Genomic DNA, 18,326 nt, shown 5'->3' with positions numbered 1-18,326 from the left:
TTTAAAGAGAGGTTCTCCTAATCCCATTAGGAGTTTCCTAATTCAAATCTTGTATTTATATATGAACTCTCTCTAAGAGATAATGATAATCCCTTATCTTATCTGCAGATAAAGATCAACCCTCCTAATCTGATTATGAGTTTCCTGATCCAAATCTCTATTTGGATCTGGACTCTCTGAGTGGATAGAGACAATCCCTTATCCTATCTGCTAATGTAAATCCCAGAACCACCCATCTTTAATTAATCATATTAAACCAGTTCGAATTGGGCTTTATGCCTATTAAGTCCATATGCTCACTTATCCTCCAAATTGTTGCCCAATTAGGTATCCTTGTATAGCGTGAGACCCAAACATTGATCTAAATATCAACCACATGGGTTTAGCCCAACCTCTGTTATAAGGCCTGACTGAATTCACTGTAGGAGACAGTGAACCCCTAAGTCCATCACCATGGGCTCTTAATGGGCCCAACATTTACACTAAATGGTCATTGGGTCAAGCCACCTTATAAAAACCCAAGGACTGTGGGCAGATGCAAGATTAGTCCATCAGGTATTACCCTCAATGGTCTTACACTTAACCTCTCAACCCATAATGATCAAACACTGCTCGACAAGAGACGATCTCTCATTCGACTGTAAGGTACAGTGTTGCACTCTCTACTCACATGGATCCTAGGAATTAAAACATTTTTCCAAACATTTTGAAACCATAATATATATATACTATATAAATATATTTTGCAAAACAAATTTCAACTGTTGAAATCTGTTGCCGGCAGCTTTGGTTTCCATCAGAGAGAGTGCATCCCCATCATTCACTTTGTTCGACAAAGGGGCTGATCCTGTCACTATGATCACCCACTCAGATGAATTCTCGGGCTGTCCTAACATACCCAGGTTTTGACCCCTCTAAGAATCCCACTAATTGGCATATCAAAGATAGCCCAATCCGACACCCAGTGCTATATCATAATCGAGTCTAGGGGTCAGGTGTAACATTACAGTTTTGCTCATCTATCTTCAAAATCCAGGGCAATACTGGAATTCTGGTACAGTTCAAGGTTTCAAGAAAACTCACACTGCATGTACCTTAGGTCTCACCTTGACAGTTGAGACAAGCCACCCCAACTAACTTGGCGGCAAATCAGTGTTATCCTTGGCAGGATAAATCTCCCTTGATCTATGCAACAACTATAAAAATTCTAAACTAACACGAGCCTCATATGTGTTTAGTTTAAGGGTATTACACAGAAACACACCATAATAACATGAATCAAATATGTATTTTATTCATTTACATTAAATGTCATAAGGTATATCATTCTGATTGGAGCTAAGGGCATACACTATCTAACAATATCACCTTGAGCCCTTTGACTCTCTTTTTCCTTGCAAAAACCTTGCCTCCTCTTGAGCTGTTCCCAAGTCCCTTGCTGAGACATTTTTACCTTCATCACCACTAATTTTTAGAACTTAATTGAACTGACCGATGAACTAGTTCATGATGTTACCACTTGGACTGGTTGGTTGATTTAGTTCTCTAAACTTTACAACTACCACAACTTCCTCTTAGTGACCTAGATACCCAAATTACAAATGAAGACCCATAGTCATAAGTTTGATAACTTATGGGATCATCTTTATCATATAATAATATTGATTAATTACTTGTCCTCACTTCAAGATGATCATCCAACTAGTCCTTATAATACTAGTAAGTATGCACATGCATGTGACAATTTTAGACGATGACGATGATGATGACGTGTCCAGATTTTTGAATACAAAATTTATGTTTTTTTTTTGTTTTTATTCAATTATAACATCATGAATTGACCCATTTGACTCAGATGGATGAATTGCTTACCCACCATTTGGACCAAATAAGGTTTCTTTTTGGGTCAATTAGAAAAAACATGGTTTTTTTTTGTTAAAAATTTTGGATATAAATCTAATTAATATAATTTATTGATGAGAAAAAATACATTAAATATAAGATATAATGAGAGAAAAGTGAAAGTTAATATGTTAAATTTAAGACTTAATAAGAGAGAATTGAATGGGGTGAAAAGTAGTTGTTAAAATTTTAAATTACACTTTTACCCCCCACATTTAAATAATGACTAAATTCGAAAATGGACATTTTAGTCAAAAGAAAGTCTCATAAGCTAATTCATACTTTCAATAGTAGTGCATGTATTCAATTTTTTCTTTTACAATTTTCATAATTATATGACATATATAGAATACTAGACATGTGCCCAAAAATAGCCTTTTGTCACATAGAAGAATCCAAACATTTGGAAGCCTTTACTAGAACCAGAGCAAGCGTGAAGAAACAAAGTCATAGAAGACAAGCGGCGACAAGACGGTGATGAATTGGCAATGAATACATGAAGAGGGAATCTTCAAAGTTATAAGTTGTTTGTGGTGGTCCAATGGAAGATCTTATACTTCAAGGCGTAAGGTTTGCATTTTGGGTCGCTAGAGGTTTGTGCACATTCTAGGAGTTAAGAGACGAAGCTAGATTGAAAACCAGCAACAACAAAAGCGTGGGTCTGCATATGAATCCTTCAACAGCATCGACCAGAATCAAGGCACCACCACTCAATTGTGCATCAATCGAGACCTCGCTGTAGAAATCCATGACCCCTAGAGTTGCCTACCTCTGCTCTCAGTTATTTTGGGAGACTCGAATAAGCTCCTTGTCATCTAAAATGATACAGGTGAAAGTGGGTTCAAGGCCAAGTAACGATCTGGGGTTCACCCCCACCCCCAACAATAATATTAAACAAAGAATTTACAGATCGCGAATCTAATTTCTCAAATTTGGATGCTTAGGTGAGAGAGTGCATAACAATGAAAATGTTATATTAGATACCAACAATAGGACGAATGTGGCAACTACGGTGAGAGAGCGAAGAACCCAACAATAGGACAAACCAAGGTTCATCAGATTATGCATATGCATGGTTGTGCATCAAACACGGTGATGTGTGAAAGACACTCAGTGCTCTAATTTTTATAGCAGACTTTGCATCTTCTTGAGTGCCAGACTGTAGGGCTGGTGACTGTTGTTGCGGAAGGACGCTTCGAGCTTCTTGAGATCACAGTAAACCTATCACAATGCTCAGCTTTTCGAAGTGTTTCAGGACTGCCCTTTCATCCATCAGGTAAGAAAGCTCGTCGTCAAGCCACTTGACGAATGGGCACTCGTCACACCAACCTCGCAATGCCTCCAAGCTGCACACAGATGTTTTCAATATGGTGGAATAGAGACCAGATTGCTCCTCACATTAGGCGCCTCACACCGACTTTTCACACACATTCTACCATGTATTGGGAATATCTCCCCTACTTATAACTTATAAGTTATTGTTCATGGGAGATGTTCCCAATGCACGATGGATGTGTCTGTGAGCATGGTTTTTAAAATCAGACTGGAAAAATTGGGAACTCATTACATGACCGGTTCTGTTTTTTTCAAAAATCGAATTTCCCCCCAAAATCGTTGATTTTTGTCAGAGAACTACTGAATCGGGTTGTTAACCATTCGAACGGTTTTGACTGTTTTTTATTTTTTTTGAATTTCTTTTATTTTTTTGTCATAACAGACTAAATGTTCGGTTCGTATGATCGAGCCATTCGACTTGGTAACTGAACCCCTGACCGATTCGATCTCCGGGTCGATTTTAAAAACCATGCTTGTAAGGCACCCTTGTGTGAGGAACAGATCCCGTTCTGATGGAATAAGGATGTGTGGTATGGGGAGCACATCATCAGTCCCCCACTAGGGGTTCTACAACACATCCTAACCGTGTATTGAGAACATCCCCCGATGATAAATAAAAAACATGATGAGACATTATAGGGAGATGTTTTCCCATACATGACTGGGATGTGATGTAGGATGTTGTGGGGTGCCCTCAGGGCTGATGTGAATTATGAGGTATGCAAGGTGAGGAGCAAACCCTGATTCACATGAGGAATTTAGACGGGATCTGCTCCTAACATATGGGCGCCTCACATGCACACCGACCGTGGAACATCTCCCTTGAATAAGAGATGTTCCCAATCTATGGTACGATGTGCAATGTGAGGCGCAGTGAGGCGCCCAGGAGCAGATCCGGTCTATAAGGAATTGAGGAGATAGTTCCGGATGTACGGCAATGGGTTGTTGGGACGTTGTTGGCACCGTAAGTTGGTAGCTGTGGCCTGTTAATAAAGCGGGACCGCGGATATACTGCACGCACGCTACGAACAACACAGCACTACAGCCACATATGGGGAACATCACAGATCCGGATTCATTTGAGGCACCCCGGGCTCCTTTTGTGCGAGTTGCGGGAGACAATCGAAGTTTTCCATAAACTAGCGGAAAGAAAGAGAAAGCCGGAAAGCGAGAATCATTCCCGTCATCGCGCGTTATTCCGTCGACGTTTAGGCCCGTTGGAGTGAAGATGAAGACCACAAAGGGGGGGAAGGTCATGAACCCTACCGACGCCTATAGGAAGGAACTTCGCAAGAAGGAGCTGAAGAGGGTAAATGTTTGCAATTTTTGATTGTTTTCCTAGGGTTTCCCATTTAAACTCGCTGTTCTTTCTTACGAAACGAATTCTGTGATCTTTTCTGGAATTACAAATGATTAGTGCAAGGAACCCTCGCCTGTAAATTGTTATATGCGTCATCGTGTTTGATAGATTACCAATCAGAGGGATGCTGCTGTTTTTTATTGATTATAATATCTACTAGAGAACTGGACTTTCTCTTAGGGTTAATCATTTATGTTAAAAAAAGTTCAATAATTTTCGTTTAATGAGATCTATTTTCATCTTCAATCTCAAAGCATAAAATTGATAATTCCCGAACTACTTGCCCATGTCATTGCTTTTGTTTATTGTTTTTCTTTTAAATTCTTCTCTCCCTTTTAGCTGGAGGGGGAGGGGCGAGGTCGGGGAATCCACCATCTTTAGTGTTCATTTATTCATTTATTTATTTTTCAGTAGCCGGTTAAGCGACGAATTTTGTTTGGAACTTATTTGAAACATGTCATCTCATCAACTAACTTTGATACGGTTCATTTGCATTTCACATATCCTGTTAATGGCCATTGTTTAATTTTGATGCAAATAGTGAATTGTTTAGCTCATCATTATTTGTAGTTATTTTTTTCTTATTAATGTTACTATTAGTTTTGGGTGCCCTTGAAAGTTGAAACATTACATGTGCATTCTGCTTTATGTAATTAAGCTACAAAAAGAGTATTTTGAACTTCATATCGGCACAACTTACACCCCTCATCAGCATTTTTTCCTGGATTAATATGTGGCAGAAATGCATATGCTGACATTGATGAGAGGAAAACTAGAAAGGATAGGGTCAGATATGAAGTTACTCAAAGGAACCTAGGAGTAGCTCCAATAGGTAATGAGAGAAAGCAGATTTGGATGGTTCAGTCGTGTGCATAGAAGACCACCTACAGCACCAATAAAAAAGAAATCAGTTACAGGTTGAAGGGGCTAGAAAGGCTAGGGGAAGACCAAAAAGAAATGTTTTGAACTAGTAAGAAATGATTTATGCGCTCATAGTTTAACAATGGATGTGACTTTGATCAGCTTGGAATGTTGAAAGAGAGTTCATGTAGCCGATCCCATATAGATGGGATAAGGCTTAAATGATGATGGTGATGATGGTTCACTGCATGCTTCAATACATATTCACTAACCAGATTTTTGTTAGTTTTTTAGAGTAATTTGTTTATTTGATTTCTTACAACAGAACAAAAAAGAAAGAAAGAAGGTCAGGGAAGTTGGAATCTTGAAGAAGGACCCTGAAACAATCAGAGAACAGATCGAGAAGTTGGAGATGATGAGTATGTTCCCAATTCCCAATATCTTTCTACTGTTTGTTTTATTTTTGGTTATTGCATAATAGTTTGCTTTGAAGGTAACATAATTTTTTTCATTTACCCCCTTCTAAATATTCATGAATTTTTTTTGGTCTTGCCATTCCATAACAATATAATAGCATAACTGAACCTTTCAATAATCATTTTTTTTTTAATTTTCTTTTCATAGGAGCAAGAATGGAAAGGAGCAATAGTCACTTCTTTACAATTTACAATGTTAGTCATTTGACACTTTTTTCATGTATTCAAATACTGGATAGAAGCGCAATATTAGCTGCTTCTTGAGGAGTGTCAATACACCAGACAGATGCTAAGACACACTAAAGGTGCATGCTTGGCATATACATGGTTATATGCTTACATATACAGAAGATGGTTATACATTTACATGTGTAGAAGATGCAGAAAGTGCATGTGCTTGTGATCAAGCAGTCATTGGAAGGAAATTCTTGAACTATAAGAAAATGTGTTTTTCTTTTAAATATTTGGTGCTAACTTATTAACAGCATATTCTCATAATCTGGACATCCATATGTTTTAGGCTTTCTTTGTAAAGAAGACTTCTTTGACCGGAGAACTTTGTCTAATCAATAGTACTGGTTTGTATTGTCAATTGATGCAGAAGCAGATGGTGCTCTAGACAAGGCAAGGAAGCACAAGAAAAGGCAACTCGAGGACACATTGAAGCTTGTTTTGAAAAAGAGGAAGGTAATGTGGAAATTTATGCATCGGTTGCTGATTCCATTTAGTTTAAAGGAAGTGTGATGCTATTCATGTTTGAATAGTGGTTGTATGATCTCTACCATGAACAATTACGGGATTGAGCACAACCTCTTGTGCAAAATTCATTCCCATTTTCTTTTTTACTTTGTTAACAAAATCAAAGGAATTTAATCATTTGAAAGAAGGCAGGCAATCCCCCTTTCTTGATAAATAAGGAAGACAACCACTTAAAAGCTTGCTTTGTTTTTGGAGGGGAAGAACCCCAAGGGCTAGGACTGACTATATCATGAAAGTTAAATAGAGAACAACACAATACCATGCTACCCTCAAGAGGACCATATTCCTATAGCCATTTCTTCATTTTGTGTTGTTTAAGTGCTATATTATCAATCTCACATTAGGGGCCATTTCTTGGTGCACTGCTAAAATCTTAGTTTGATATGTGTGAGAATGAGGGTTTGAGTATGGCATTAACTACTTCATGTAAAAATGTTGGAGGTTAGGCCCATATCTAGCGTACCCTTCTGTCAGCACCTGATTTTTGCCCGGTTCGCCGCCTGAACCCCAATTCACCTCGAACACCTGATCAAACCATTCTGATCTCCTTGAAACGTCCAAATACCCAAAACACCCAAATTTCACCACGAAAGCCCTCAGGTCCATCTTTAAACTTGCCCAATACCTATCCGATGCCCCCGATTGACCCCCACTTTTACCCTTAGACCAGATACAACCATTAGACCCAGGACCTCCCAAAATATCTACCCATAAAATTTCAGCTCAAAATTCCTTTATTTACCCCCTCATCAAATGAAGATTCCATTTCAACATTTCTCGTTAGCCTAAACACTCAGAACCCAGATTTCCTTGATCTTGACACATTCAAATCGATCAAACCACACCATTAAACTTTGGATACTTCAAAACACTTGCCCATAAAGTTTCAACCCCAAATTCCCCCATTTGCCTTTCCACCAAACCAAGATTCCATTCCGGATCCCCTTATTAACCCAAATTTCTACGATTTTGACCCCCTGAACCGATCAGACACCATTGTTAGACTCCGAACACACCAAAATACTTGCCCATAAAATCTCAACCCAAAATTCCCCTATTTACCCTCTCATCAAACACCTGAACCTGATCAGGTATGATGTTAGTACTGGAGATAGGGTTTTGTTTTGGGAGGATGTTTGGATTGGTGACTGTGCCCTCAAGGACCTCTTTCCCTCCTTGTATTCCATCTCATGTTTTAAAAACGAGCCAATTCAAAGGTTCGTGTCCTCATCCTTTTCTTTTGGCATAAACTAGAATTTGGGTTTTAGAAGAGATTTGAGAGATTTTGAGCTCGGCCAGACTGCTTTGCTCCTTAAAACTATTGATTCTTTTTGCTTGGACCCTCCTTCTGTAGACTCTCGTATTTGGAAGCCTTTACCTTTGGGTTCCTTTTCTTGTGCCTCCTTTGCTTCCTTGTACTCCTCACCATTGCCTCAACCTTTTCATAGCAGGGAAGTTTGGTCCAAACCTGCCCCTCCCAAAGTTGGAGCCCTTTGTTGGGAGGTCTCCCTCGAGAAAATCAACACTCTGGATGTTTTGCAAAAAAGAAGACCTAGTCTTTGTATCTTTCCTAACTGGTTATGCAAAGCTAACGAGGAAAGTTGCTACCATATACTAATCACTTGCCCTTTTATTGTAGGCCTTTGGGAAAAGCTTTTTGATCTTTTTGGGTGCAAGTGGATAGAACCGGTGCAGATTTGCAATCTTTTTGACTCTACAACTTTCAGGTGGCCAAATAGAAGAGTTTTGTGGAGGTGTGTTAGAGTTGCTTTGGTGTGGACTGTGTGGGAGGAACGAAAAGCTAGAATTTTGAATGACAAGGAGAGGGATCAAACATGTGTGTTAGAAAGCATCTTATGTAGGGCCATAAGTTGGGTAAAAACCTTGGATTTGTTCTCCACCTACACTTTTGATGACATAAAGAGAAATTGGGAACAACTAGCTAAAAGTTCCGCAATCAGAAGCAAGCCAGTGGTGGATTGGAAGCCTCTTGATGCAGGCGTCATTAAACTAAATTTTGATGGCAGTAGTTTGGGCAACCCGGGGCCATTTGGAATAGGGAGAGTCTTTATAAATGATGAGGGTCATATTGTAACTCTATTTTCTGGTCCTATAGGGTGGGGAGAGTGGGAGACTCTATAAATGCAGAACTCCAAGCTGTGTTACAAGTAGCTGAATATTAAAGAGAGTTGGCAGTGGAGCATTTAATGATTGAAGGTGATTCCAAATTGGTTATTGGATGGCTAAAAGAACCAGAGACGGCAGCCTGGCTGTACAGGGGTGCCTTGAGAAGATTTAAGTGGCTGACTTCAAATATTTCAGTCACAGTCAATGGGAAAGAAGATCGGCAAATGAGTTGGCATACCTTCTAGCTAAACAAGGAGTACAAAGGAATCAACTCTTTTGGACTCAATTGTAAGCTTTATGGTGTAGTTTGGAGGCTGCACCTCGCGCCTCTTTGTGGGGAATTATATGATGAATACTTAGTTCTTTATTTAATAAAATTTTCATTATCATTATCTATAAAAAAAAGAAGGTCAATGATTGTTTAATCCAGGTTTTATTTTCTGCTTATGTTTATATGTTCATTAGAATCCGAATTGAACACATGCCCAGCAGTTTTTTGTTATCTCTCATGCCCGAGTTAGAGGAGATTAGTGGCTGAAATCTTCAAGGATAAGGGGCATTCATAAAAGATGAAGTAGGACTTTGTAAATCAACAGATGGCATTTCAAAATAAATAAACAAAATAAAGGAATCAGGTTTTCTTTGTAGACTGGGGGAATGAAGGGGGTGATGATTGCAGATTTGGGTGTTTAGTTTGTTAAGTAGAATACTACTTTAGAAGAGGGAAGGATTAATATAAAATAAAAAAAGAGAGTGAAAGAATTAAAATAAAAAAGCAATGAAAAAATTTAAAGATAATAAAAAATAACACAATGAAATAAAAATAAAAAATAAAAAAAATAAAAACCAAATAAAATATAAATTAGTTTATTTCTTTTGTATTGGTTTATTCTTGGGCTTGCTTTCTTTATTGTTATTTCCTTTTTTAATTGCATATTTTGTGATTATGTATGCTTGGGATGTCATGTGGGCCCCACCTATACCTGGAGAGGGGTGCCTAACCCCTTTCCTCTCCCATCCGAGTCTTACTCTGACTGGTTTAGCCAGTGCCTTGGGCTATTGGAGTCACTATTTGATAAAAATGATTTTGTTGCCATTTTCATAGGTCTCATCACCTCCATTTCCTAAACTGATGGATGATGACTCCAACTCAGCCCAAGTGAGCCGTTTCATGATGCTCACACCCTCCCAATGCAGAAAGGAGGAGGAAGAGTGGTTTGGATTAGGGGTTTGAGAAATTCTCATATAATAGAACTTTGTAGCTAGGGGTGGATTCAAGTCTAGCTAAGCTGAATATTTGGCTATTCAAGCTTGACTCAACAAGAAAATATGAGGCTCGAGCTCGATCCAAGCTAGAAATTGAGCTTGAAGCCTTGAATTTGGCTCAACTCAAAAACTCATATGTTGGAGTTTGGCTCGGGCTCGAGCTCGGCAACAAGTGTATACACAAAAAATTATTCATATAAATAATTGTTTCTTATTACACTATAAAAATTAAAAGCGTGTGCGCGAACACACACATATATCATATATAATATAAGCTCGATTAGGTTACTGATAAAAAAAATATAAGCTTGATTAGGCTTGCAAGCTTCACGAGTCGAGCTTCATTGGGCTCAAGCTTGACTCAAAGCTCGGTTTAGATTGAGCCAAATCAAGCTTGAATAGCTCGTTAAAAGCTTGGTTTGTGTCCACCCCTATTCATAGCACATGTTTTTGGATACAAACAAGATTATAGATTGGAGGGTTTGAAATAACTATGTTAAATGGTTTAATTTGATCTATAATCTTGTTTGTATCCAAAAACATGTGCTACGAATAGGGGTGGACACAAACCACGCTTTTAGCGAGCTATTCAAGCTTAGCTCATGAGAAGCTTGATTTGGCTCAATCTAAACCGAGCTTTGAGTCAAGCTTGAGCCCAATGAAGCTCGGCTCGTGAAGCTTGCAAGCCTAATCAAGCTTATATTTTTTTTTTATCAGTAACCTAATCGAGCTTATATTATATATGATATATATGTGTGTGTGCGCGCACACGTTTGATCTAAAAGCGAGATAGCATGTCTTGAAAGAAAGAATTTCCATCCAGGGTAGGTTTGTAAGAACAGATGGTTATGCCATGATTCAGATTGGATTTGCTTAGTTGAAATCATTATTTTTTAGTTCAGATAAGTAAGGTTGTAGGAGCTTTATGCATGATAGAAAGCACCATTGCTGTGTCTATTTGTTTAGATTATAGATGAAATCATGGGTGCAAGTACAAGGACCTACTTTTTTATGTAAAAAGGGCATTACACATGGTTGAATTGGGAATTAAAGTTATAGATAGATGTCATGTACCAAGAAGTTAGCAGTTTTAAAAGTTCAGCGTGAACAGAGTGAGGGAAAAAAATAGATGGTTTTATGTCAGTCGAATAGCCAAGGCCAACAAGAGGTAGAAATTCCAGAAGTATAATGGTGGATTTATGGTAACTTTAGCACATAACTTGTTGGAGAGTAGGTGTTTTTTTAATTTAGAAAAGGGTGAAGAAATGAAATTCCAGTTTTCATACGTTTCTCTTGTCTCCAAGCCTTAGGATTTTTTTCTTTCTATTTTTGGGCTTTTAGGAAGCTTGTATTATGGAAAGATTTTGAAGTGACTCCAGGAGGGGAAAGTGTTTGGCTGTTACAATTTGCAGATGACACTTTGTGCTTTGTGGAGGCTAAAGACGATCAGCTTGACTTGTTGGTAGGGGTGCTGAGGTGGTTTGAGATAGTATCAGGGTTGAAAGTAAATCGGATTAAAAGCTCTTTGATTCCTGTGGGTAACATGGGAAACATCGAGGAATTGGCAGAAAGGTTCTTTTGTAAGGTCAGCTTTTTACCAACAAAATACTCGGGACTCCCATTAGGAGTAAATGCACTTCTTGTCTGATTTGGGGACTTGTCTTGGAAAGATTAGAGAAGAAATTGGCTGCATGGAAGGCTAAGTACTTGTCCTTGGGAGGTAGAATTACCTTGCTGAAAAGCTCTTTATATAATCTGCCAGCTTTCTATCTATCCTTATTTGCAATTCTGGGAAAAGTATCTCAGAGAATTGAACAACTGCAGAGGGATTTCTTATGGAGAGGATGGGAGGAAGATAAGAAATTTTGTTTGGTAAAGTGGGATCAATTGTGCTCTCCTAAGGAAAAAGGATGCCTTGGTATTAGACACTTGAGAGTTTTTTAATACTGCTCTTTTAGGGAAATGGATTTGGAGATTTGGTACAGAAAGGGACAATTAGAGTTAGTCGCAACCAAATATAGTACAGATAGAGGAGATTGGATTACCACCTCTTCTTTCACGTCTTTAGGTTTCTCAATTTGGAAGAAAATAATGGAATTACTTCCTATTTTCAGCAGAGGGCTGAGTCCAAGCTGGGCAAAGGTGATAGGTTGGCCTTTTGGAATGACCCTTGGTGTGACAGTTCTCCTCTCTCAACTCTGTTCCTGCAGCTATTCTTTTTTGCTGAGTCTCAAGAGGCAACTATATCTGAATGCTATGACTTGAATGATGGTTCAGTGGTATGGTGTCCTATGTTTGGAAGAAACTTTCAGGACTGCGAGATTATGAAATTTTTAGAGCTACTTGAATTGCTAGTACTTCAGCAGCTGAATTTGCAATCTGAGGATGGCTGGACTTGGAACTGACTCCAGATGACCAGTTCTCGATCAAATCCTTTGCCCATTACTTATCTGATAACACCCTGGAAGAGACGCCTGCATCTATAATCTGGAATCTAATCTCTCCTTCAAAGATTAATGCTTTGGTTTGGGCTGCAACTCTAGAAAGATGTCTAACCAAGATTCATTTCTCAAAAAGAGACTTTCAGCTTCAAGATTTGCTTTGTGTGCTGTGTGGCCAAGATTTGGAGGATAGTAATCATCTCATTGTCCTATCTCGGCTAAGATCTGAAATCATTACTTTTCCGCCCTGGATCTTGACTGGGTCATGCCTAGGTCTGTAAAGGAGCTGTTGAGATGTTGGGAGCTGCAAGGTTTGTCAAAGCTAGCAAAAAGTCTGTGGTCTATTCCGGCGGCTGTAATCAACACTATTTGGCAGAAAGAAATAAAAGAATTTTTCAAAATCTGTCCTAAGAACCAGAAGATCTGATTGCATTTACTTTTGGAAAGTTGCTCTCTTGGATTTCAGCTGTAAAGGGATTTTGGGTCTCTCATCTGGTGGATAGATTGTCCTATGAGAATTTGTAATGTTGTATGATCTGCTTGATCTTTCCCCAAAGTCTGGTTTTTGGGGGGATCCTCTTGTACTTATATTTCATCTTTAATGAAATTACCTTACCTTTTCTCTTTGTTTTTTGAATATTCCTATAAATGTATAGTGAGAGGATGACAAGCTTGAGAAACAGACAAGTGCTTCAACTAGCTGGTCTTCTCCCTTCCAAGGCACAGTCAAGCTTTTTTTTTTTGTTGTTCCTTTGGGGGCATAATCTCATTCAATGTTTTGGAGGGTTTTCAGAGATCTCAGATATTAAGTTATAAGTTATGATTATTTACCTTGGACCAGCTGGGTATGAGACTTGCAGTTAGAGCAGAGATTTTGGCCTTCCTACAAGCCTATAAGGTGTAAGGTTGATGCTTTAAATGGGTTTCGGCTTTCAACAGAGTGATTGTAGAGGGAGAAACATGAATTGTTATTGGTTGGTGTGATCAATGTTTTGAATATGAGAAGTGCAGTTAAAAACACAAGAGCTTGTGCTGATAAAAAAACAAAACCATGGTTGATAGAGCCCAAAGTGCGAGGTGTGCGCCTGAATGAAGTGAAATGCCACTCTTGAGACAAAAAAAAGGAAAACTTGATATACTACATTACTACATGCGTTCATGCATATGCATTTCTAGATTCTGAAAGAAATAAAATATCAAACAGTCTTTAGTTCAATTGGTCCAGGTAGCGGGCCATTACTCCAATATTGGTCTCTGTTATCTGGGGTCTTGGGTGGGTGGACTGAATGTGGGCCTAAATTTTGGCATTTTCTTGCACAAAGTGGTTTCTCTCAGACTCATGCCCACATTATCATGCTTGTCAGCTCAATGTTTTACCATTGCATAAATCAATGACAATGATCCATCACAGTGGATTGAAGGTTTTTTTTTTTTTTTATTCTTGGTTAGAATATTGTTTTATTAACAGAAAGATTGTAGCTTTTGTATGTTCAAGTCTTACGTGGGTCAAGAATATTTATTTCTGGAGCCATTGAAGCATGATCTTGACATTCTTTTCTATACAATTTTTCCTTTAAAAAGTCCTACATGGGTTAAACTGTTTAAGCATCATATGAACTGCAATGCAGTAAATTATGCATACAAGATTTAATTCATGAAAACATAGCAACGGGCCGGTTGAGGTGCATATGCTTCTGGGTTTAGGTCAGTCAGCATTGTTTACTAGCTCAAGTGTGCCCAAGACACATCTTCTAAAATGCTGGGTGCCTGGATGTCAGGACCTTGCCACTTTGTCACTATAGTCAAATCTTTGGTAAATGAGATGGCTAGAGGAGGATAATAGGAGTTACTTGCATTAGGGATTTTTAGGGAAAAATGGGGCCATTTTTTAAGGAAAAAAGTGATGTCTTTATTCCAAGGCTTTGGCAATGAAGTTTTTTGTTTTTACATTGCCAACAATTGAGGTAGGATAGGCAATATCTGTACTTCTAGTCCTGCACTGGCCCCTTGGACTCCTCCACTAGTAATTTTCTAAGTCCAACTGTTTTTTTTTTCTTTTTCTTTTTTTGAGAGAAAAGTTACAGTCCTAGAGTTCAACTTTGATTGCTTCATCTTAGGCCATCTAAGCATTCTGGAAGTTTCGAGAAATGTTGATGGTCAAGTAGTTTATACATTTTCAGGTTCTAATTATTATTGGGGGGGGTCCAATAATTCTAAAGCCTTCTTCCTCTTTGAGGGTCCTAAATCCTTCCAAATCCTTGGTTTCTCTAATATGACTCGTCAAGAAAAAAAACAGAAGGTGGTTTGATCAGAAATCCACTCCTGAAGCCGAGGTCATCAATTCAGCCATAGATGCCATTAGGAGCTGGTTATCAACACATATTGAATTCAAAGATCTTACTTCTGATCATACTTTTTTGAGGGCCTTTTTTATACAGTTACTCGTTGTACACAGGAACAGTTATTAATACAATCATACTTCACCTTCTTTCAAAAAAAAAAAAAAACAACAAAAAAAACAGTAACTTAAAAATGCCATTGATTGGCTATTGAGAAGAGGTAAATATTCTTTGGACATCAACCTTTTTCCTTTTTTAGAGTGAGGTAATCCTTGTTATTTCGGCAACTTTAGACATGTTGTCAGAATGATATGGTGGATTCTTTAACCTGGGATGATCAGGAAAAATAACCTACCCGGGATCCCTGGCTTCCGTTTTGGGCTGCAAACAAATTTGGATTTGAACCTAAATACTAATGATTCAAATTCGGATCAAGTATCAAGATCATATATTATTAGATCCAATCATAAACAGATTCAATTTTGATAATCTTAATCGGATTAGATTTGAATTTGAATTCAGATAAATGGATTACCTTTGGGCTTTGGAGCCCTGTTAATGTGTAGACCTCTTGTATTTTTGTGGCTGTTTTGGCTGACTTTTCCTTGTATGGTACTTTTTGCTATTGAACAGGAGTATGAAGAGAAAATGCGGGAAAAGGGTGAGACACCAGTGATGTTCAGGTGAAGTACTAAAGCATCTCTTGATCCTAATTAGATTGTGAATTGGATGCTGATTCTTTTCCTTTCCAAACTATCCTGTGGCATCTTTTGTTACAGCCACTTGGGTCCTCCTCGTAGACGAACAACTGCAGAGGAAGATGAAAGAGCAAAGCATCCAAAACCAGAGGTATTTATCTATCTTATTCATGTCAAATTATCACATTATATCTTCTGCTATCTGAGAATTATGAACCAATTTGTGGTTGCAGGACTCTGTTTATTATCATCCAACACTAAACCCTACAGGGGCACCGCCTCCTGGAAAGCCTCCCATGTACAAGTCATCTATAGGTTAGTTAACCTGTTGTGGCATGATGATATGATGAAGTTGCCATTTTAGTTCATCTCTTTTTTCCTTTTTCTTGCAGGACCTAGGATTCCTTTGTCAGAAGCTTCGTCAAGCAGTCAATTATCTACATCAAAGTTAGAGTCAGAGGATGCATCTTTAGCTGTACCTCCACCCCCTCTTGCGGATTCCAGTGAATTGGGTTCTAAAGATGGTTCTTCTACTCCATCATTGCCTTTACCTCCTCCACCTCCAATGCCACCAAAATCTGCTGCAACAGACATTGGTACAAAATTGCCTCCACCACCACTGCCACCACCACCACCAGGGCCCCCACCTAAAGAGCAAGCAGTTCAGACTCAGCTTCCTCCACCTCCTCCACTTCAACGATCAACACAGCCACCTCCACCAGGTACCAGTGGAAGCACACTAGAAAAGGGTCAAGCTGGAATATTGAATGACCCAGATAACAAGGATCCAGATCCGGTAATTTCTCTTGGATAATTTTTGATAGCAATCCCATGCAAAAAGAAATTGTGACATTGCAAAACCTAGACCCCCTTTTATTGTTGTTGTTGTTGTTTTTTTTTTTTTTTTTATGTGCTTGTATATTGTATTTGAACTTACTCTTCTCTCTTTCTTGGTAGGTGCCATCCATGCTCCCTCCACCTCCCCCTCCACCTGGGTTGCCACCAAATTTGGGTGGTCATCAATCTGAAAGTGCAGTATCTGACTCTGATGCCACTAATTCTACAGGGACTAAGGATGTAGCTAAGATGATTCCACCGCCACCACCACCAGGGCCACCAACAGCAGTGCCTAGACCTGCCTTGATGCCCACTCTACAGCCTGATGTATTACCCCCAGGCATTTCACGTTTTCCACCACCCCCTCCACCAGATATGAGGCCACCACCATCGGGCCGTGGTCTTCCTAGCCAATCTCCTCCCGGAATGATCATCCCACCAATTTCAAGATCACCTTTTGGTCCACCACCTGGACCACCCCCTATGATGAGGCCCCCACTCCCACCCACCCCTTTTCCTCCCTTTCAGGAAGATGATCATTCTGCAATTAGACCTTCTGTGCCTCAGAAGCCATCTTTTGTCAAATCAGCAGCATCAACAGTCGTAAAGAGGCCATTAGCACAGCATACTCCAGAACTTACAGCTATGGTGAGTGGCTTTGCTTTCTTTGTTTACTTTACATTTGACCATTATGTCTATGGCATGTTTATCAAGATGGGACTGCTGTTGACTGTAGGTTCAATTACTAATTTAACTGTTTTTCTTTTATTGCAAAAAACATTCAGCACGGCTCACATCATAGTGAGGCCTTTGATACATGTATTATTTTTATCCAAATTTGATAGATGTTTTGATCACATCATTTTCTACTAGTTTTAAATTTTTAATAGTTGATTCTGAGAACATTTGATGCCGACTTTCTGAATTAGGTTCCTGCATCTGTACGAGTGAGGAGAGAGTCTGCTGTTCAGAAACCAAAACCCAGGCCATCTATGTCAACAGGGGCAACAGCCCCGCGTGCAGCAGTTCCAGCTGTCCCTGGGAAGTCAGAATCAGTTAACCTTTCATCTGCACCAAAGACACAAAGCATTGATGATTCGTATATGGCCTTTTTGGAGGACATGAAGGCTCTCGGTGCACTTGATGGTTGAGCAACTTGAGCTAGCTAGCTGGTCACTTTGTGCAAAGTATACGGAGGCTTCAAACATGTACCGAGAGGAAAATGGAAAAACGAGAGGCTTTGGACGCATTAGTTATCCATTTTGGAATTTGCATTCTTGCATTCTGGGCGTTTCCATTGCACCATGCTGTAACTGGGGAACCTTGTTTTTTCCTTGCTTCCCAACGATGGTGTAATGTGGAGATATTTTAGTGTAATGAATCATCAGAAATGTTATCTGGGAGCAATTTGGGAATTGCATCACATATATCATTTATTACTTTTTGCAGTGAAACTGTTGATGTAAATGATATAGTTATTCTTCTACCCCCAGTTCAGCAGATGTTTACCAATCATAGCCTCTAGCAGCCTTCTTTTCTTCACCAAATAAAAAAAAAAAAACTTCTAGCAGCCTTTAAAAAATAAAGGGAAAATTACCAAAAGTTGTCATTTCAGTTTCTTATGCCAAATAGTGCAGAAAACTCTCTGCACTGGTTTTCCTTATTTCTTAAGTTATGCATAAAGTCTTACATGCAATATAAACTCCATTTCCATGTTTAAGTATTTTATTAGTTGACTTATGAATAATAGTAAAATAATGACTATTTATATTCTTTCTCCCTATCATTAGTTGTGAAACTCTTTTAGAATTATATGTTTTCGGTTTTCCAAAACCCAACTAGATAAAGGATTAATTAAATAAAACAAAAAAGAAATTAATTTTTGTAGATTTATACAATTATACATAACAAAGTACAGAAATGGA

General features: G+C 38.7%; 1 protein-coding gene across 1 annotated transcript; it reads left to right on the top strand.

Moving 5' to 3' along the window:
* Window positions 1-4,252: 4,252 nt before the first annotated feature.
* Window positions 4,253-17,913, top strand: LOC148854105 (protein EARLY FLOWERING 5-like). The gene is made up of 9 exons (XM_088985098.1): window positions 4,253-4,546; window positions 5,784-5,877; window positions 6,536-6,621; window positions 15,500-15,549; window positions 15,646-15,715; window positions 15,798-15,879; window positions 15,957-16,360; window positions 16,522-17,049; window positions 17,331-17,913. Exons 1-9 carry the CDS (start codon window positions 4,466-4,468, stop codon window positions 17,550-17,552), a joined length of 1,617 nt encoding a protein of 538 aa, XP_088841224.1. The 5' UTR covers window positions 4,253-4,465; the 3' UTR covers window positions 17,553-17,913.
* The last annotated feature ends 413 nt before the right edge of the window (window positions 17,914-18,326 follow it).

The sequence above is a fragment of the Nelumbo lutea genome, chromosome 4, assembly GCF_056320005.1.
Source record: "Nelumbo lutea isolate HS-2025 chromosome 4, American lotus-T2T, whole genome shotgun sequence".
NCBI classification, from domain to species: domain Eukaryota; kingdom Viridiplantae; phylum Streptophyta; class Magnoliopsida; order Proteales; family Nelumbonaceae; genus Nelumbo; species Nelumbo lutea.
The sequence above is the reverse complement of the archived record's forward strand: the minus strand, read 5'-3'. Positions and strand labels throughout refer to the sequence as shown.